The sequence below is a fragment of the Gambusia affinis genome, linkage group LG20 (assembly GCF_019740435.1).
Source record: "Gambusia affinis linkage group LG20, SWU_Gaff_1.0, whole genome shotgun sequence".
Lineage (NCBI taxonomy): Eukaryota > Metazoa > Chordata > Actinopteri > Cyprinodontiformes > Poeciliidae > Gambusia > Gambusia affinis.
In genome coordinates, this window is record NC_057887.1 from 15756545 (window position 1) to 15778930 (window position 22386).

The window sequence follows — 22386 nt, forward strand, 5'->3', positions numbered from 1 at the left end:
ATAAACTGTTCAAGGAAGTGTAGCATAATAAGTCACCATTTATTAATTTATCTTAGTGCAAGGGAAAAAACACACAAGAGTAGTACTATTTAAGCTTCTGAAAACACCACTCTGAAGCGCTCAGTTTTAAAACTATGTGGGTTTTATTACAGTTCATGCTGAGTTAAATCGTCAGGTTGGCAACCATTTCAAATGAAACAGCAAATCTCCAGCATTACTCCTTTCTGGCACAAGGGGGCAGCAGCTTCCACTAGAATGAGAGACCGTTAAAGACTCATCGTGTTCATAAAGGCATTTTATGGTCCACAGTGAAGTCAATGCTTCTTAACATAAAAAAAAAAATAACTTGAGTTCGGCAGCGTTGCTCCTGTTGCTCTGTAAAAGGCACAGGCTGTAGCGAGGATCAGGACACCGGCGGCTCATTTTACAACAAAGAAAAGCTCTACAAAGGCAAAGTAACACTGCGTTCCTGAGTTGTAATTGTTTGGTTTCAGAACAGCTGTCCTCTCTACAAAGAAGGGATTGGTGACAGAGATAAGCTGAATACGACGGATAAGAAGCAGACTCTGAAATGAAATAAACCTATAAATTCTTTTAGATCAACGATTTAAAAAAATGGCGGAACGCGCTGACTGAAGCAGCCCATGCAGTGTGTGACAGTAGAAACAACAAGCAGCCCTCTGACCCTCAGAGGCCTTTGTTGAAGTAAACTAGCTGGACTTTGTCTCCGTATTGAGACACGATGGCGTCTCTGAGCTCAGGCTCCAGCTTCGACACGGCCATGGAGCTGCAGGAGAAAACATACATTAAAAAACACGATTAGTTAATGAAAACACTGTTTAAACTGATGTACAACCATAAAATGTTTAAAATCAATATCAGTATTATAATCACCATTATTACTCATATTGTTGCATCAAAATTATCATTTTACAAAGTACTTTCATTATCATTATTATTATAATCAAAAGTATTGCTACTTATATTAATGCTATATCATTTTGTACTAATAACTGATGACAACTTTTACTACATAATCATTGTCCTTATCTCAGTTATTATTATTGTACATATAATTCTAAGTAACAGACAACTGTTATGATTACAATTATTATATTATTATTTTTTTCATGATCAATATCTAAAATATCTTTTGCTATTGTTCCTATTATATTATTTATCTATGATATAATTAATAATACCATTAAAATAATAACTATTATTAATATTATTTTTTACATTATTGAAAATTATTAGAATAGTATTAACAATATTAATATTAACAACAATATTTAACATAAATTAATGATAATATTAATAAATCATGACACTTTTAATACAAAGTTGACATTATTCAAAATGTCTTTGTTATGACAACTTGTCATTAACCAAGAAATCATGATCTGACATAAATTTGTTATAAAACTATTACTGATTAAACTTCAGCTTTAATTACATAAAGCTGCATAATTTTTAAAGTTTAATCAATAATACTTTTAATAATAATACTTGTCTAACAAATTCATGTCAGATCTTAATTTCTTGGTCAAGTTGTCATAACGAAGACATTCTGAATAATGTCAACTTTGTATTAAGTGTCATAACTTACCGAATGACACTTTATGACAAGTCAGAAATGTGCATGAAGACTTATTCATGTTTACGACACAGTTATGTCATGTTTACAACATGGTTATGTCAAGTTTACGACACGTTATGTCATGTTTACAACACGGTTATGTCATGTTTACAACACGGTTATGTCAAGTTTACGACACGTTATGTCATGTTTACAACAAAGTTATGTCATGTTTACAACAAAGTTATGTCATGTTTACAACATGGTTATGTCAAGTTTACGACATGGTTATGTCAAGTTTACAACACGGTTATGTCAAGTTTACGACACTGTTATGTCATGTTTACAACACGGTTATGTCAAGTTTACAACATGGTTATGTCAAGTTTACGACACGTTATGTCAAGTTTACGACACGGTTATGTCATGTTTATGTCATGTTTACGACACGGTTATGTCATGTTTATGTCATGTTTACGACACGGTTGTGTCAAGTTTACAACATGGTTATGTCAAGTTTACGACACTGTTATGTCATGTTTACGACATGGTTATGTCAAGTTTACGACACGTTATGTCAAGTTTACGACACGGTTATGTCATGTTTACGACACGGTTATGTCAAGTTTACGACACGGTTATGTCATGTTTATGTCATGTTTACGACACGGTTATGTCATGTTTATGTCATGTTTACGACACGGTTATGTCATGTTTATGTCATGTTTACGACACGGTTATGTCAAGTTTACGACACGGTTATGTCATGTTTATGTCATGTTTACGACACGGTTATGTCATGTTTACGACACGGTTATGTCATGTTTACGACACAGTTATGTCATGTTTACAACACGGTTATGTCATGTTTATGACAATGTCATGACAGTCTTATTCACAACCCATCAAATAAAGTGCTACCAATGTTTTTTTGCACCTCATAAATATTAATGAGTGACCTTTCTTCCTTACTGGATTCAAAACGAGATTCAAATTTATCTGAAATATCAAAGATATAAAGTGAAGCTTCTTGAAAAACAATTCCTAAATTAACTATTATTAATAAATACACTATTTGTTTCGTTCTGGCCTATATTTACACTTTGATTAATGTTTGAAGAGCGATAGTGAATTTCTGATCGTAGATCCTAAATTATTTGCTCGATTTGATTTCTCCCACACATTTAAAAGAAGCAAACTGTTGTAAAAAATGTAAGGGTCACTGGATGTCTTCCGAGAAGGAATTAAACTTTTATCAGCTGTCAAAGTTTTATTACAGCCAAATTTTAAAATCTACATCACTTCTTTTGTAAGCATGTGTCCCGTAAGATAATCCAAAACATTTTAGCTCGCTGTTTTAAACTATTTGACGCTCACAGCTCAGCTCCCTGTTATTATTTTCTCGTAGACATTTTATTTCAGCATCTGAAGTCAGATAGCAGGGATTTATAGATTTGTTTGCAGGTCATAAAATCCATCTGCTAGCCAGACAGCAGGAGCAGTTTTACGACTGTTTAGTCATCAAAGTAAATCAACATGAATGCAGCGAGAAAAACATCTGGACTGCTCAATAACATTTACCAGACTTTTTAATTTGGGAGTTTCTTTGCTGGCCTGAAGACTTTAAGATGCAATACAGTTTGAGTGATGGAGAGATCAATTTCAGAGCGTCACAAAATACTGCAGAGAGCATTAAAATAAGTCAAAGTTACAGGTTTGCATATATTAATCAAAGACGGGTTGGGGGGGAGGGGTGTCTTATTGAAATTATTCTGACGGTCACAAGGACAGAAAGAAAATAGAGAGTGAAAGAGCCAATGAGAGAAGGAAAGAAAGAGCAAAACAGTGAAACAGTGAAAGAAAAAAGTGTGAAAGGAGGCAAAAGAGAAGGGAAAGTGAAAGGATAGCGAAAAAGAACATGGAGGTGCAAGAATGGAAGAAAGGACTAAACTATATATTAGTATACAGATGTTTATATTACTTTTAGATATTTCAGCGGGAGTATATTTTCTTTCTGTGCCGCTGTATCAAGTAAATTTCCCCACTCTGGCATTAATAAAGAAATATTTTATTCTATTCTATTTAAAGAAAGAATAAACTAGTCCAGATCTAGAAAATACTGCATTCAGATTTTTTTCCAGATTGCATTAGAAGCCTAAATATTGTCATTAAGTGACGATATTAAAGGAAAATCACGAGGCCTTGGCTCAGGACTTTCTACAGCGCTGAACTTGCTTGGCATCTTTAGAAGCTCACAGATTGCAATTTTCTCTCCCCATTTCCAACTTGTTTGACTCAATCAGACATAAAGTCAAAAGGGACAGCGAAAAACCTGCGTGAGATGAGGTGTTTGAATGTGGCAGCAGGTGAAAGGACGGGATATTTTCATTACCATCGCTGAGGGAACAGGGAGCAGGCCGCCGGCACCATGAAGATCAGACTTTTAAAGGAAAGAAAATATACAAGTCACCACTTAAAAACTGTGGAAGCTATTAAAATTAATGTGACCCTGTGACCTTCTGTACTCACAAGACTCCCACCAGCATGACCTGAATTGGTCCGTGAAGAAACGTGATTCTCTGTTAACGGGCGGAAAGCGGCGTGAGGACGGGCGGACACATTTACCTAACATTAGCAAACTGATGGAGACAAACGGTCTGACCTGCATGAACTTGTACTTTTCTAGCCTCTGCATGATGATGGGGAGGATGACTAGGAGAGGAAGTAAAGGGAGTCAAAACAGGAAAGGGGAATAAATCTCAACATGACGGTGATAAAGAAGGAGCAACTGTGTTTCATACTCATTCCTGGTGCTGCCATGGTGATCCGGGAGATGACCACCTGAGTGATGCCTTTTACTGCTGCTTTCTGCAGGTGAGAGATGCGATTTCACGGTGAAAAATTGAAATCAAATGTAACCTGTTATGCTTCCCTGAACTGGTTAGGGTAGGTCTGTGGGCTAGTCAAATTATATTAATCATTTTATATACCGTATTTTTTGGACTACAAGCCGCTACTTTTTTCCCACACTTTGAACCATGTGGCTTACAGCCCGGATTTTTCTGTGGATTTTTCTTCAACCACCAGGGGGCTCTTTAGCAGGAAGTGAATCATTGGAAGTCAAAATTAGAAATAAAAAAGAAAGCGCTGATTTTCATTTAGAACAAGCACATACTAGGAGCACGACGGAGAAATGTTTTCAAACTCATATGATGCAGCTTTTAAGTTGAAGGCTATCAATCTGGTAGTCCAAATCGATAGCCGCTGCACTTAAACTCGTGAACAAATCCATGGTTGGAGACGCAGGGCTGAGTCCTTAATAGCAGATTTATTAATGACGCAGCCCTCTACTGTGTCGTTGTGGAAAACCAAGAGCAGCGGAGATACCAGCGGCTTATAGCCCAGTGCAGCTTATATATGTATGTTTCCAGTTTTTAAAAAAAACAACTTTGTGGGTGCAGCTTATAGTAAGCTGCGCTCTACAGTCCGGAAAATATGGTATATTAATCAATATATATATTGCTTTTTTGCACAAAATCCTTCTTCGATAAGAATCTTGTCACTTTAACTCCACCTAAGCTGCTGCTGGCCACGGCAACTCATCGCTGCAAACAGATGCACAGTTAAACAGCCATACATGTTTAAAAAGCAGGAGTGGAGCCTCCTGCACAACCAACAAGAATGCAGCAATTGGTTTCTGTATGTTAAGTTAACAATAAAACACTTGTCTTTTCCCGCAGCCATTGTACAGCCCAGGCTGTCGCAATAACAAATTTTGCTGGACGATAAATTGTCCCTGTAATTCTTGCGATGGACGATAATTTAGCTGTTTTCACACCATTTTCAAGAAATGTATTGATGATAGCATAATAACGCAAGTTTGAGCTTTCACAGATCAATTCAATTAAATGTTTTAAGGAACTCTTAACACTGCAACTGGAAGATACTTTAAATGTCCAAAATAAAACATGGCAACCTAAAACAATAAATAAGAAACACGTACAACTGAAACCATAAATGAAACTGATTATAATGTCTTTGTTAATAAATTTGCCCTTGAAAAAACAACAATCTGAGTGGAAATGATCAACCTCATTTAATTTATCATGTGATTAACTGATTAATTTCTTTTTGCATACAGCAGTAAAACCAGCTGAGTAAATGTGCTGCAGCTCTGCTTGGGTTGCTAGGTGCGTTGCTAGGTGACGAACTGGGCTCAGCTGGGGTTGCTAGGTAACACTGCAATGCTGCTGATTTTCGAAAAGGCTAATTTTTCTAGACACCAAAAAAGCAGCAACTTATTGCCAAAAAATGTCCTGGTGGGGTTTTTTTAAGCACTTTGGCTGATTTTAGAATCAGTTGTGACACAAAATGTGAAACTTACATTTCATCCAGGTATTAATTTTAAATAAATGTGTGGGACAAAAGTCATTAGAAGATTTTTTTCTTAGTATTTCAGCCAATGAGTGGTAGCTAAAGAACAAGGATTGTCCATTTCTGATTAGAAAAAAAATGAAAGCGGCAGAATTAATTGGTTTCCCCTGAAAATCCGTAAGAGTAAATCTGAGCATTTTCCTTTTTCACAAGCCAGCAGGTTTACTTTTCATGCAAAGCCCTGCTAGATAAAACAAGGCTGCTCAAGTGTATAAAAAAAGTTCTTAAAATGTGTTATTCTTTTAATCACAATTTTAAAAACTAAACTTTTTCCATCTTTAATCCAACATGTATCATCCTTAGTTGAGCTGAAAAACAAAAGTATCTTAGTACAAACAGAGTAAAAACTTGTGGAAGACGTTATAAAAATGATCTATGTCAAAATCACAGTTAATTCCATATAACATGACTCTAATCTTTAAGCAATGGAAAGGCATAACAAAACTATTGGTCATTTTTTCTCAAATTCCAAAACAATATTACTATTATGAGCTGATAAGTGAAGTCAGAAGATTAAACTTACTTCATGTCTCTTAAATTATACAGTTATAAATGTAGATTATGATGTGCTGACCTTTGAGTGACCCAATTTGTTGCCGTTTTCATCCGTGACAGCGATGCCATTCAGAATTTCCCTGAAAAATACCAAAAATGGACGAATTTTAGAGACATTCTCAGAATGTGATCCAGTTTTTGACTTCTGTGGTCTGGACTGAAGATGGCAGAGAAAAGCAATGAAGATCAACATGGAGATGAAACAATAAATTAGTTAAATGGTTCATCAGGACGTGGATTGTAGCTTTTAAGTCAGACAGCTAGTAAGTAGATGTGTAAAAAGCGTTGATGAGTGTTTTCAGTAAAACAAGATATCCAAGATATTCAACCTTAAATTAGTCCAGAAGCATAATGTGGCCTGATGATGCATCAAAAACAGCTCAGAAATATGAGATAAGTCTAGTCCTTTGTCAAAAACACAAAATCTTACCAAGTAGTTTTGGTCAAGTTTGTAGCGTGAATATTTTAGCGCACTTGAAATAAGACAAAACTAACTTGCAAGTAACTATTCAGCAAGATACAGGCGCTTGTTTTAAATAAATTATTGCTCAATATTGATAAAAATGTTCTAGTTCCACTCATAAATGTCTTATGTCATAGGTGAAATAATCTCCCAGTGAAACTATTTCTTTTTTCGTCAATATATTTTGCTGAAAGTTGTAATTTTGTTTTGTCTTATTTCAAGCAAACTAAGATATTTGCACCAGAAACCCGACCAAAAATACTTGGTAATATTTTTTGTTTTTGCAATATAGGTTTTACTTCAAGTTAGGAAACTTCTTATGCAAATACATTAAAAAGCTTTTGGTTGTTTGGTGGCACAATGTAGCAAGGATTTATGGGTTAAACAAGTTGCACGGCGGAGGACTCACTGCTGCCGCATCATGGGAATGTTGACACAGTTGGCTGCTGCCACGGCAGCAAACGGGACCCAGCGAGCCACGAGAGGAGGAGCTTTCTGCAGAACAAATCATCACAAACACCAATGATCTCCCAGGTAATCTACATCTCAAGATAAAATAACACTGATCTGTTGCAGATTTACAACGCCGGTCTGAAAACTGAACCAATCGGACTGCTAGCTTGCGGTGTGATGTGCAGAGGGACCAGTTCGTGCTGAATGAACACCTCTGTGTGTGTTTGTACCTTTGTGTAAAGGTTGAGTCCAACTGCTGTTGCTAAAGCTGTGCTGGTTGCCGTGACGTAAGCCACTCCGATCTGCCTGAGGAACAGGACAAAAGCTGTTAAAACTGCCTCAACAACACATATTTTCAGTCAATTCAAGAATCAAACTTAGTGAAGCATTTCTGATCGGATGTTTATTGAAGTTAAAATCTCATTTTGTCCCACAGATACATGCTCACTGCTGCTACTAAAGCCTCCTATCTTATGAATAAAACATTAAAGTTATCTGAAACCTCTTCGAAGACAAAGGCATCTTTGCCTGTGTCTCATTTGTCTAATTACTTTCAAATTAAATAATCAGTTTAAGTCTTTAAAATTGTAATGAAACATTGTTGTGCTCGTCACCCAGCAGGTAGATTTTTAGCCCCAACAATGTAGCTTTACACTTTACATCATTTTATTTTGTTTCAAGTGTCTCTATAGTTATTCTCTACATGAGCAATCTTACTGCAGAGCCAAACAGTTTTCCCTATAAACAGCCAACAGTGCACAGCTGGCCCTGTGTTCACCCACATGACTGATACAGCCGAGCCGATCTAAACCGAACGGAGCTGGTTGAACCCAGGAGCTGATAGCATTTGCAAGTTGAGCTTTAATGTCTGAATGTTTGCACTGAAATCCCAACAAGATCCTTTCTTCTTGTAATTTTCTTGTAGGAAAAATAATATTTGGTGAACAGAAATGTAATTTCAACAACAAAGTATTTATTAGGTGAATTTTAGAACAAAAGGAAAAATTATGTGACCAGAGAAGAACTCATTTCTACCAAAAAACATATTTACGAGAATTAAGTTTGATGTTTTCTGATGTCAAAAAGTTGTAAATATGCAGGAGAAAATATTTTCAATGACTGAAGGCAAAAATCTATGATATTAAAATATGATATGATGACATTATGAAGTCAAAAGTTTGTCAGATGTCAGGGAAACAGGTTACAGTTGATGGATGGATGGATGAAAAATGAACAAACAAATGGATGGACGGATAGACGGATGAACGGATGCGCAGCTTTATTGTGGTTCTCACTTTGGGGAAATGGGAGAGGCGGCGTTGCGGTTGGTGTAGTTGACCAGAGCGTTGAAGGACTGGTTGACCCACTGCCAGAACACCACAGCAGGAACGGTCCTGAAACCAGAGCAGCAGGTTCAGCTTCCGCTTCACAGCAGGATGGAAAGAAACATGGAAGTGGGTCCGGTCCGGTCCGGTCCGGTCCCAGCTACCTGTAGAACTGCAGCATGAAGCCTGTGATGGCCATGCCTCCGGGGACCTGGAAGGACATGCGGCCGATGAGGTTCATGCGGTCCCCCGTGTCCGGGTGGAAGGCCGAATCGTACAACTTCTTTGCATAGTACAGCTGCTCCACTGAAGTACCTGGGGGAGTGGATCCTGCCCTGCACAGAACCACAGAACGATACCACTCAGGTGTAGCGCAGCAGATGATTAAATACTTCAGCAAATCATTCACAAATGGAGACAAGAACCTAACTTGGCACAGATCTTCCCAGAGGCTTGTCGTTTTGAATAAACAAAACATAAGACGTTGAAAAATTCAAGATGGCCGCCATGGTCTTCAAGGAAAATTTCTTTTTGCACTAAATTTGCTAATGGTGTTGGTGTCAAACCCACAGAATCATTTTAGATTTTTTTTGATTTTCCAAGATGGCCACCAACATTTAATTTTTTTTTTAATAAAATTGATGATTAGATGAATGTGTTTGGTGTCAAAGTTTGAATATTTTTCACAAAGACGTCATATATATTTTCTTGTTCTTGTGTTTTCTGGTTTTCAAAATGGTCACTGTGGTTGTAATGGATAAATAATGATTGCACTAAAATCTTTAGCAGTTATTACAAGTGAAGTGCACAGCTGACCAAAACATTAGGCTCACTAACCTCTAATTCGCTAAACAATTAGCGAATTGTTTACCTAAATAATTAGCAAATTGCTTAGCAGAGCTAATGGGGTTTAGCTGTTGATTAGTAGAGCTAACGCTAAACTGAAAAACACAAAAATTTGCAGAAGCTAACACTAACCATTGAGAAAACTGACTCTCAACCTGTTGCACGTCTTCATCTCCTTCCAGTTGACGACAATGTCTTCAGTTTCTAATTTTGCAACATATTATTACTTTAAAATCGCATAAATAGGATGACCAGAGTAGAAAACATCTGATGTGACAAAGTTCATCCCAGTCATGGAAATGGGTAACATTTTATGGCAAGGATTGGCTAAAAAGTCTCAAAAATGGCAGCCATGTTGAAAAATGGTTGTCATCTTGAAATTCAAGTAGTTAATGGAAAACATGAAGGACACACAACCTGAGGAGCGAGCATGCAAACTTTTCTGCTTGTATCAAATAGTGATTTTTACAGTAAAGAGGAAATGCTCCTCCCAGATGTTACAGGCGGAGGTACATTCACTCTTTCTCACCTGCAGCTTTCTACTAGCGCTTTGGCTTCATCCAGCCGTGAGTCTGGGAGGACCGCGGTTCTGCAGTCGGTGATGTTGAAGAAGTGCTTCAGCCGCCCCACAAAGGTGGATTGATCCCACCGGGGAGCATCGATGTCGAAGGAGCTCAGAGCCATTTTGTTTGTCAAAGTCGGGCTTTTTGCACCTTGTTCGCCCTGAAGGACGTCACCAGGAACCCCAGACGATACCTGAGGACCAACAGAATATTCTCTAATTAAAGATATTACATATTGTTTATAGTCTGCATAACCATCAAACTTCTGCACTTCTCAGATTAACTGGAAACATCCAGCGTATTCTCATAGCCCTGAACAAAAACAAACTCCCATTTCCCCTTGAAACAATTTGAAGGCCCAACAGACTTTCACTGGAAATCATTGACCACCTCCTGCTAAATCCTTCCATTGGTAGTCGTTTTGTGTTTCTGCAGCTGCTGCGCTCCATCTTAATCACCAAGATGAATCAAAACCTGCTGAATAAGCAGCAGAAAATCCAAACTCTCCTCTATATGTGAAATAAAACCTTAAAGTTTCAGGTCATAAATAAACAGGAAAGAAAGAAAAGCATATACATATCTAAAGTGTCTGACTGGAACTGGATTGTTTCTGAAGCTGTTTGTTCAGAAAGTAGGTCAAAGGGCTGCAGATGCTGGTGGGGGACACGGAGTATAACCAAAGGTTCAACTGAACTGTTCACAGTGTCACAAAACTGATTTAAAGTGCAGATGAAAGGATCAAGAGGATGCAGCAAAAATTATAAGCAGGGATAATTATCTCTTTGGCATAAACATTGATTATTCACTATATGTGAAACCTGAAATAAGGTCTGTTTTAACAGCATTGGTGATAATTACCCAAATATCCCTCAAAGATTGCCCTTTTCATTAATCATTTAAATTCTGAAGCAAAATAAGCAACAGGATGCAGTAGTGAGCACTTATAAAAGCAAATAATATATTTTAAACTTTATAAAAGCAAATAAGACAAAATAAATAGTATTTTTACTGAAAAAAAAATCATCCAGAAACAAATAAACCAGATAAAAACAGAAATATGTAGCTGCAACCGACAAACAACCAATATACAAGGTGCCAAATTAAAAAAATAGAAAAATACTTCAACAGTAACGTGACCGTCTTATTTTTCTGAAAAAGGAAAACCTTTGTGTTGGTTACTGATGCCGAATGATTTAAGATTTTCCCTCTTTTATCTGATATGGCAGAGATATTTGTTTTTGTAAAGACCCAGCTATACATGTACAAGTCTTAAACTGTGGAGATTATGGCTTATTTTGGGGCTTTTTATTTCATACAAACATTAAATATAAATAAATGTTTATGTAGCCTTCCAAATAAAGTAATCATTGATACAAAATAAACAATAATAACAAAACAGTGACATGTGAGCAAGAGAGAAAATGCTGAGTAATTATGATCCCATTAGCATAAACTTTAGCAAATATGTTACAGAAATGTAAGGAACTAAAGTCTCCAATCTCTGAAGTCTCATTCTTTAAATTCAAACTCAGACATTGTTGAGTGAGAAATAAAGTGTCTGCAAATGGAAACAGTATGCTGCTCATGCTAGCTGTAATGACAAAAATATTCTGGAGTGATTCTGAAATATCTATGAAACTCTGCCTGATATCTGCCTGGTTTCTCCCTGCAACAAATGTCTTTTTCTCACTAAGTTACAATCTGTCCTTACCTGCAGACCCTGCATCATGGTCCCTGCTGCTGGCCTCTGGTCTAATGTCTCCTCCCTGACTTTGTTCTATCTATTGCAACAATAAAAAAAATCCTTAATATGTGAAAAACAATAGTGAGCAAAATTTCTGCACAGAAATGAAAGAGGTTTTTTTGTAGCATTAAATAACTAGCAAAGGATGGAACATATGATATTTTTCAGATGAAAGTAGCTATAGTTCATAATAATCAGGCAAAAGTGAAAAGTATACCAGAGTAAAACTAATCTCTTGGTTTGCTTGGAAAAGTTGCAAAGTTTTTGTCATTTTGCTGGTTTGTTGCTGTGAATCTAACACAACAAAACCAACACTGCACATCACCAGACACATCATCCCCACACTTAAACAAGGTAGTGGCAGCATTATGTTGAGGCGATGTTTTTCCAAGCACGTATGAGGAAGCTGGATGGAAATACAACCTCCAAGATAAGTCCTTTGGCTGGAAAGTATGATGGTGTATTTGGGCCATTGTATATAGAAGAATTGACAAGTAAATTTCCACAATAAAGCTCATAAATTCTGAGATTAATCTCAGAAATTGTTTTAGAAAAATCAAGGAAAATTTAGCATTTGAAAAGTGGCAAATTTGCAAGAACAATTTCTGAAATATTCCAGAGAAAACTTTAAAAATCAAAACATTTCTGGCTTATTTCTAGCACATTTCAAACTTTTCAATATCAGAAATTTCTTGTTTTTTATAATCGTTTTTTATATAATTTTTTTTTTTTAGATTAATCTCAAAATTTGAGTTGTTTTTTTTTTCTTGCAAATTTTCCACTTTTCAAACTTAGAAACTTCCCTGTCTTTTCAAAATAATTTCTGAGATTTCTTTGGCTAAAATTTCTTTCTTTCTATCTAAAATAGCAACAATACAATGCAAAACACTGGAGACTTTGGTAGATATTTCCAAAGATGAACGAGCAGCAAAGGTTCGTTGTAGTCTAACCAGGTAGATCTAGTTTGCACAAATTTACTTGCATGCATTTTCCACCACTGGTTACTACAGTTTAGGATTTACTCGGGCTTGACAAACCAGATCTGCAGGTCAGAGTACATCCAGCATCACAGCATATCTGGACAAATTTCCAATACCGATTTCAAAGACATGCATCCAGCTTGGGTTAAATAAAAGACAATGTTTGGACCGGAATCATTTGGCCTGTGGAGTGTAAAAAGCGATAGGGATAGTTCAAAGAAACACACCAGACTGAGCAGAAACTGATGCAACATAGACCTGCAGTTACCAGCTCAGTCTGACACCCCGGAACATCCAACATACCTGCGACAAGATCTCCGAGCGACACGCGGAGCAACCTGGCAGGTAATCACATTTGTTCACGCTATACTGTGGTAACAAAACACGCACGTGGCACGGAGTCATCCAATCAAAAGCCGGGATTGATCCCCCCCACTAACCCACCTCTTGTAAACCGGCGAGAACTAAACCCAATACGAGGAACAAACTGCAGCCTCAGCTTTACAGCTAGTTAAGAATTACCTCCGTGACGTGTTTTTCCTGCTGCCAGCGCGGGAGAGGAAAATTATAAACATCCACGAGCGAGTGTAGCTCACAATAACCAAAATGTTGTGGTGTTTATTTGTTTTTATCTGTAGAACATTTAGCACGCAGCTAAACAAACATGCTCTTCGTACATGAAACTGGTGCTGCGTTCAGGTGAAATTGTTTAAAATATTTCTATGACAACAGCGGTGGTAGGCTTTCGTCACCGTGCTACGTGGCAAAACTTGACATAAAACCAGAAACATACAGAGTAATATAGGCTTATCGCAATAAATTGCATGATAAATGAAAACGAGATCATTAATTTCCATTTGCATAATTTATAATTTTTCTCTTTTTTCCTCCCTCTTTCTACTAAAAATTGGTGCTTTGGTCTCAACTATCCCTTCTTTAAATTTTGTTTCATTTGTTGTTTCTGTTAGCTTTGTTTATTTATTTAGGATATTCTTCCAATTCCAGTGTTAAATGTTCATTAGAATGTAAAATGTATTTATCTTTTTTCGTTACTATACCTGCGACAGACTGGCGAGCTGTCCAGGGTGAACCCCGCCTCTCGCCCGGGACGCAGCTGGAGATGGGCACCAGCAACCCTATGAGATGCTATGTCATTTTTATGAGGTAATATTACATAAACATGAGATGTTATGATGTAGTATCTCATACTCTCATTACGAGATATCATTTTGAGATATCTATATCACTATTATGAGAGTCTATCTCATAAATCAAGTAATACAAGTGTTTTTCGTCAGTGCTGAAAATGGTCGTCCACAATTTTGCAAAGAAGAATGAGCAAATAAATACTGCCTTTGGACACATATACTAAAAGACTTAGCAAGAGTTGCAGTGTAACTCAGACAAAGTCGCTTTTCAGATTTCCAATCATGTAAAATCCCAACAAAATACTCCGAAGTGTGATTACAACGTGACAAAATCTGATACAATTCAAGTCAGCATGACTCTGTGATAGCTATACATTTTTCCCGAGTACCGTGAATGCAGCACAATCCTAGGAGTACGCACTGTGCGTCTGACGTCACGTTTAGCGGCGTCTCCAGAAGAGAATCCACCAAGATGGTGAGTTTAATTTATCCCAAAAAATAGGCAATAACTGTTAAATATCACTCTTACTTTTCTGTATATTTATAGTACGTAGATTTTACTTTTGTTAGGAGCTGATTTATCAGTTCTTGCAGTCTGGATCTTGAGGAGAAAACGCAGTCGGAGCTGCCTTGTTGCTCCTTCTGTTACCAGGGGAGATTAGCTCAGCTCGTTAGCTCGGCGCAGCTCCTTTTTGTGTACCGTTATCTATGCAGCGCTGCGTGGAAACATCCCGCTCCACAGGTTCAGGAAACTCTCAAGGTTAACTGTTATCGTCATGATCTGATGCGATTGGGAGAGAGTTTATTCAGCTATGAAATAAAAATAAAGTTTTGTTGCAACTGGCCTGTCGGTGAGGAATCCAGGTAGATGAAGGGAAGAAGAGTAACAACTCCTCCTGTCCCAAGGCCATAGACGGATTAGTAAAAAAAAAAAAAAAAGAAACTGGGACCAGGGCAGAACATTTAAACCAATTCAAAATTACTTTTTTTTTTATCCCAGAGGAAAATTAATTGTTGTAACTCATATTATTCAAGAATCTTAAAAAAGTCTGGATGGTGACGCTGTGGGCTGGAAGGATATGATAGCAGTCAGGCTTGCAACGAATCTGAAGAGGCCTCTGACTTGAGGCTCATTACTGGCAGGCTAACAGCTCAATATCTGGGCAGCAGAGATGATATTTCACGGTAGCATGCCTTGGATGATGCCATTAGTTGGCAAGAACTGTTAATCCACTTCATTTGCTTTTGCCGCGCCTCTTTAAACTTCTTTTTAGCTGTATGGTTAGAAACCCATGATGACTGATGGCAGAGATGCATTCATTCAGCCTCCGTTTGTTTCTAGGGTTTATAGTCCAGGCATTATTTGAGCTTTTGAAATGTCAATTAGCTGCTCCCAGTTGTAAAAACAACGTATTTGTACCATGGTTACGTGTCCAAAAGTAAAAAATGTACAAATAAAAATCATTTCAGATGCACAAAACTATCACATAATAATAATAAGCTTCAACTCATGAAGGTTTTTTTTTCTGGTATATTTGTCTCTTAGAATTTCAAGATGATTTTAAGTTTAACAAAAATTGTAATAATTATAATTTTAGCTTGTTAAGTGACCATTTTCAGATATCTATAAGGTGTGGATAATATTATGGAAACATAATATATGATAATATGACAATTTGACTTCCAGTAAATAAACAAAATCATTTCTAAGTGTTTCATAGTAAACATGTAACCCAGATAATGAACAGTCTGTCTATCTACTGGAAAAAATAAAATAAAATGTAATATTTCCATCTCATCCACAAGGTTCTTATTGGCTAAGTCTCTTTACTCTCAAAAACATTTCAAGTGTCACCAAATATATTACAAGAATATAGTACTTTAATGTAAAGTGATATCTGCCAATTTTTCATTTTCTTTTTGTTAATTTGTTTGTCTACTCGTGGTAATGCTTCATTTCTGTCATTTTGTTATTTTAAACAAACAACTATGAATTTCCGTGTAAATTTGTTGTATATTCTGTAATTCTCCCTGCTACTATAATCTCTCTATTCCCTTGGAAAAATGCACCTTGCCACTGTTTGCTGCAGGGATTGCTGTCCATCCTTCGTAAGCTAAAAAGCACTCCAGACCAGGAGGTTCGGATACTGCTGCTGGGTCTAGACAACGGGGGGAAGACCACGCTTCTCAAACAGCTGGCTTCAGAGGACATCAGTCACATCACCCCCACACAGGTAGCAAAGCGCTGAAGACTCCTCCACTCCCTGCTTTCCGTGCGGACTGGCAGCAGCTGTGTGCTTTGTGCTCCCTGCAGGGATTCAACATTAAGAGCGTACAGTCTCAGGGGTTTAAGCTGAACGTTTGGGACATCGGAGGCCAGCGGAAGATCAGGCCGTACTGGAGGAACTACTTTGAAAACACTGACGTGCTGGTAAGGAGAGCTGCCCCCTTCTGGGAGTTTAAATTGTAGTCGCTGAATTAAATAAAGATGTTTGTGTTGATGACTAAAATGTTTTCCTCGTTTCAGATTTACGTTATTGACAGTGCTGACAGAAAGAGGTTTGAGGAAACGGGGCAGGTATGTGCAATAAGCAGATGCATTTCTACACTTTTAACATATTGTTGTAAAATTAAATGAAATTCTTAAACCTTTCTGGTGATACCAAAAATTAGCCACTAATTGGCTCCTGCAATAGCTAATCAAATCATTTGTATTTTTATTGTATTACACAGGAGATAGTAACCTGCTCTTATTTATTTTTGGAATTTGTGTTTAAGTATGCTGTGGTAAAACATATTTAAGTTTAGTTTGATACCTGGCGTTGTCATAAATTATTTGTGCCCTTTCTATTCCTGAGCACTCTGAAATGTTGTTTCTGTCACCCAAGGAAAACAAAAAACTACCCTTTTGGATAAGATGCTGTTTTCACTTTGGCTGTGCTTGTTTATTTATTGAGAAACGGCAAAATAATTGTAAAATTATTCCCAATTAAGTGATTTAATCCAATACATGAAGAACATTTCAATAAGAAAACATTCTACTTTGATTCATTTTGATCCCTTTCCTTGAAAGACAAATTAATTTGAACAGTTTATGATTTTTTTAAATTTATATTATAAAGGAAGTTAGATTAACAGATTAACAGAAGCCTCTAGTGAGCTTCACTATAGGTTCTGTTTTTTGTCGTTTTTACTAGGAGACAGATGGATTCCCTCTGTTTTCCTCGCTTCTTCCGTGTGTCTGATGGACAGATGTGTGTCTTTGTTGCAGGAGCTGGCGGAGCTGTTGGACGAGGAGAAGCTGAGCGGCGTTCCTGTGCTGATCTTTGCAAACAAGCAGGACCTGCTGACGGCGGCTCCAGCCTCGGAGATCGCAGAGGGACTCAATCTGCACACCATCCGCGATCGGATGTGGCAGATCCAGTCCTGCTCCGCTCTCACCGGAGAGGGGATTCAGGTGAGCAGGAAGCCCAGCGTCTGGCTCGTCACAAACAATAAACAATGTCTGGTAAATTAGAACATCATCGGAAAGTTGATTTATGTCAGCAATTCACAGCAATATCAACAAAAAAAAACGGGCCAAGACATGCAAATCCCAAATAAAAATTTTTAGACAATGAGAATATTAAACAGTACCACTATCTTTTTTTTAAATACAGAGATGTTGGTCTAGTGAAAGTGATTGTACGGTAGAGGCACTGAGCACTTGGTCAGGGCTCCTTTTGCATTAATTACTGGATCAGTGAGACATGGAGGCAATCAGCCTGAGGCGTTCAAATTCAAAAATACTTTATTGATCCTGAAGGGAAGTTAAATGTTGTTGTAACTCATATGAATTCAAATTCTTCAACGAGTTATTGTAAATGGGGATGGATGTTGGCATGAAGGATCTGTTGTAGCAGTCTGTATTACAGCGAATTTGAAGAAGCCTCTGACTGAAGACACTCTGGTTTCCCAAGACAGTCTCTTGCAGAGCATGGTCAGGTCGAAGTTGTTGTACATTGTGTTGGGTTTAAGCATTTAATTTCAACACAATTTGTTTGGATAGTTTCATTGTAAGGAAAATTTATTATTCCTAATTTCTCAAAAGGTGACTTATGGAACTGTGTAACTGAAATAAATGATAGTTAATATTTTATGCATTTAATAATGTTAATGAAATTGGGAGATTATTTATTTTGTTAAAGTAGTGTTTTGTCCTCGAACCAGTCAGGTGTACAGGGTGTGTGAGAAACATTTTAAAACATAAAATGTTGTTATACTATCACAAGACATTATTTATAACAATAATAAATTATATTATGTAACTGTCTTTTTTTAGGTCACTTGTATTGTTTTTATCTCAAGTGTGGTGCTTGGAAAGTTTGAAAAGTCCTTGAATTTTAAGTGTATGAACCTGTACCGCACTTTTTTCTTCCACTAAACTTTCCAGTATTATGTTTGCCTACATATTATTTCGCCCCCAAACATATCACTATGTGTGTAATAAAACTTTATGACTTTTAATATTCTATTCTTTTAGACTCACTTGTATTTCGGAGGCTTTTCTGCGCTCATCAAACTGTTTCTTCTTCTACTCCTCAGGAGGGCATGAACTGGGTTTGCAAAAGCGTCAACTCCAAGAAGAAATAGCATCGCTTTCACTCCCTCACGACTCAGGATGTGCAGCAGCAGCAGCGTGCGAAACACACACTGACACACACGACACGTCCTGAGCCTCAGTACGGTGGGATTTACCTGTGAATGTAAACGCACTACTAATCCGACGTGGACGTTTTCTAACCCCTCGCCCCCAAAGCATCACTACATCACTGATGCGTACGAGTCTCCGTGTGTCATCTGGCTTCCATGAAGAAGAGAGGCGTTAGCCTTCGAAAGGGATCGACCAGCACCGCCCATGTGATTCTTACTGTCGCCTGTTTGAAGCGTTTCCATTTATCTGCTGCTTCTTGCAGGATCTTCTTATATATTCTTGTTTTGTTGTGTTTTTTTGTTTTAATCATTCCACGGCGGCTCCCAACCCATTTCCTGCTACTGCTCTGTTTGAAGTGAGGTATATTTTTGTAACTGTTTTATTTATGGTGACGTAGAACGAGAGAATTGCCTGGACTCTCCCCTTTAAAAATGACACTGTGTTAATATGTACAATAAGACGAATAAATTAATGTGCAAGGAACACTACATTTTTGGATCAGTTGTATATAAATAGGCCCTTTTTTGTCATGTTATAGAGTATCCTGCATCCTGCTGTACCATGTAGTCTATAATGTTTGCATTTCTAACATGGCAGAGATAAATGTACTGTACGGTTCGATGCGTTTCCATGAGTTCCTTGGGTTAGTGAGGGAATTCACTGTTTTAGCATTTTCTTTTTGTTATTCTTGAATGTAATCGCTCTGGTTTGAAAGAAAATGTACGTGGATATAAAAGAAAAATTAAAGAGGTTTGAAAGTTGGTAGAACAAAATGGCTGCCTAACAATTCAACACATTCACATACAAAAGGCATCTCTATAAATCACAATATCATCAAGTTAATTTCATTTGTTTGAACTCAGGGAAACCTCAAATTAATTTTTTCCTTCCATAATAATGAACACTTTCATATAATGCATTTTGTGTTTACTTGTGTTGTCCCCGACTAATATTTAAATTAGTTTGATGTTCTGAAACACACAGCTGGAGTATCCACTGATTATTGGTCTGGGTTCCTTTTGCATGAATTACTGCATCAATGCACCGTTGCATGGAAGTAATAAGCCTGCCTGATGGATGGATGGATAATTTATACATCAACAATAACACATTTTGCTCAATAACGGGAAGAAGATTAACTAATTTACTCCCGATTATTGCAAAAACACAAAATCTTGCCAAGTAATTTTGTCTAGTTTCTACTGCAAATATCTTAATGCACGTGAAATAAGACAAAACTAACTTAGAAATAACTTTTCGGCACAATATGTGCTTATTTTAATTAAATAATTAAAAATAATTATTTCTTTTTTTTCACATTGATCTGTCCTTTCAGGACTTCAAGATTGTTTTTAGAATTTTTATTACAATTTTTGGTAATTTATAAATATTTGAGAGGAATTTTGAAATATTTGCGCTTGTATAACATTAAATGTGACTCAGGTTAGTTGTCGTATCGCGCTCGTGGAATATAACTCCCTCCTGCAGGAAGCCATGTAGTACCAGTGAGAAATACCACCACCTGCAGGTGGGAGTCTAGAGGGCCACGTCCATAGCTATGGCGGGCCAGATTTGGCCCACGAGCCTTGACTTTGACACGTCTTCTGGACATTCAAATTTATTTAGATACAGAAGAAGCACATTTAATCTTTGCGCCTGAAAATACACAGCTGTCCATCAGTGATTTTCTGCTTTGTGTCCGCTGGTCGTGCCTGGAAATAATCAGTAACTCTGAGTTTCAACGCTCCGTTTGAGAGTCTGAGCTGCGGAATAAAAGCTCCGATCTGAGATCAGATTTGATTTGTTCGGACAGGCAGACAGGTGGTGCTGTATTAAGCTGCCTGTGTGAGAGCCTCACGGCCCAGAGGCTGCACAGGACAAGCTGTACAACTCCATTCTTCACCCGCAGATATCTGGAAACAAACACGGGCCTCGTCCACCGGGAAAGACCGCTGCTTCTCCCGAGACCACCCGCACGCTGCAGGGTGAAACATCTGCTGGACGACATCGCAGTCCTGAACCTCCACCCTGTGGAGGAATGTATCTAAGGTCCATTAAAGAACTATTTATAGCAGGTTTCAGAGAACGTTTATTTTTATGATTCAGAGATCCTGCATATTTTTATTTCTGTAAAAGTTAGAGCTTTCCAGACTAAACTTTCTGGAGATTTCTGTTATTTTTCTTTTATTTCTTCTTTCTTTATTTTTGGTCCTTTGTTATTTTTTATTATTATTATTATTATTATTATTATTATTATTATTATTATTATTATTATTATTATTATTATTATTATTATTGCAGTAATAATAATAATAATTAAGGTCATAATAATAACTATACTTTATTTAATTTTAAAATATATCTACAAGACGGAAGTTTAACATGACTTTATGCCAAATATTTTTACATTGATCGGGATTTAATTATGGAACCTAAAAAATATACCTGAACGAAAGAAAACAAGGATTCAACAAAGGAAGTATGGAGAAAGGAGAAGACAAGGAAGGATAGTAAGAATGGAAAGAAAGGAGTAAAGAAGGAAAGACACACACAAAGAGAGAAATAACAATAAAAGTGTTAATAGGATTAAAGGAAATATAACACAGGGAAGAACAAAGAAGGAAGAATATAAGAATAAAATCTGGAAATACAACCATTTTTCCATAATTCTTTTTTTTCCAATCAAGACCTGGAAAATACATTAATATTCAATAAATTAGAATACACATTTATTGAATATGTGCTTGTCTGATTAAAATCAGACAACTGATATTAATAACCTTTAAGCAAGTATTAAACACACTTTCTGTTTTTAAATGGTCTGATGTTATATTGTCAACTTTAATGCAGTAAGTGAAGTGAAAAATCATCATAATTAACAAATTAATGCTTTCAAACATCCATCAGTGTGTTATTAATCTATATAATGTTTCACTTATTGATAAAGTGACCTCTAATATTATTTTAATATATTGAATTGTTCTGTACTAAAATCATGTTTGTTACTTTTCCAGATTGAGTGAGTCTGAGTACAAACGTGTATGTCTAAATAAGCATATTTAAATAAACATCTGTAATACAAATTACATTCTTTTGGAGATTTTCCCATCCATTTTGGGAATACCAAGGGACTCCCCAGTAAAAGTCACAGAAAACAGGGATGTCTTTACCTGTTATTTCTATTAATGCCACAAGTTTTATTGAGTCAAATGTGACCAGATGTTGGGTCACACATGACAGTGACCTTAACAGCAAATAAATAAATAAAAATAAAATAAAATAACAGAAGTGAGGTGAAATACTACATTTGATCAGCAAAACATTAACAACAAATTAAATTATTCTTAAATACACTTAAATCTATTTAGAAATAAGCGAGAACATATTTTTTCTTGTCTGAAACATCTGATTTTATAGCCACCATGAGCAAGTTTGACTTCTGTGGGCTTTTTGCAGAACACAGATATTTTCAGATAATAAAAAGCGACCCAGTTGAGAACATTTGGAGGTGTTAAATGTCTAACAGAGTGTTCTTGCTGCAGGAACAGTGCATAAAGTGTTTTACTTGGCTTTGCGTTGAATAATACCGAGGCCCTTAGAGGC

The 22386-nt window shown here is 36.8% G+C and overlaps 2 protein-coding genes across 6 annotated transcripts; one reads left to right on the forward strand and one right to left on the reverse strand.

Annotated features, from left to right (window-relative positions):
- Positions 1-124: 124 nt before the first annotated feature.
- Positions 125-13628, reverse strand: sfxn2 (sideroflexin 2). 5 transcript variants are annotated; one of them, XM_044102972.1, is made up of 13 exons: positions 13465-13628; positions 11930-11999; positions 10185-10411; positions 8974-9144; positions 8780-8878; positions 7715-7790; positions 7441-7526; positions 6588-6648; positions 4381-4447; positions 4242-4291; positions 4109-4158; positions 3972-4019; positions 125-787 (listed from the first exon to the last, which is right to left on the reverse strand). In XM_044102972.1, the coding sequence occupies exons 2-13, from the start codon at positions 11945-11947 to the stop codon at positions 688-690; spliced, it is 1053 nt and encodes a 350-aa protein (XP_043958907.1). In that variant the 5' UTR covers positions 11948-11999; positions 13465-13628; the 3' UTR covers positions 125-687. The 5 variants fall into 5 exon arrangements, with proteins under 5 accessions (XP_043958907.1, XP_043958908.1, XP_043958909.1 ...); XM_044102973.1 differs by lacking the exon at positions 13465-13628 and adding an exon at positions 13246-13263; XM_044102974.1 differs by lacking the exon at positions 11930-11999.
- Positions 13629-14458: 830 nt separating this feature from the next.
- arl3b (ADP ribosylation factor like GTPase 3b) lies at positions 14459-19878 on the forward strand. Its single transcript, XM_044102976.1, has 6 exons — positions 14459-14565; positions 16181-16324; positions 16405-16521; positions 16618-16668; positions 17362-17547; positions 18675-19878. The coding sequence occupies exons 1-6, from the start codon at positions 14485-14487 to the stop codon at positions 18720-18722; spliced, it is 627 nt and encodes a 208-aa protein (XP_043958911.1). The 5' UTR covers positions 14459-14484; the 3' UTR covers positions 18723-19878.
- Positions 19879-22386: the final 2508 nt, after the last annotated feature.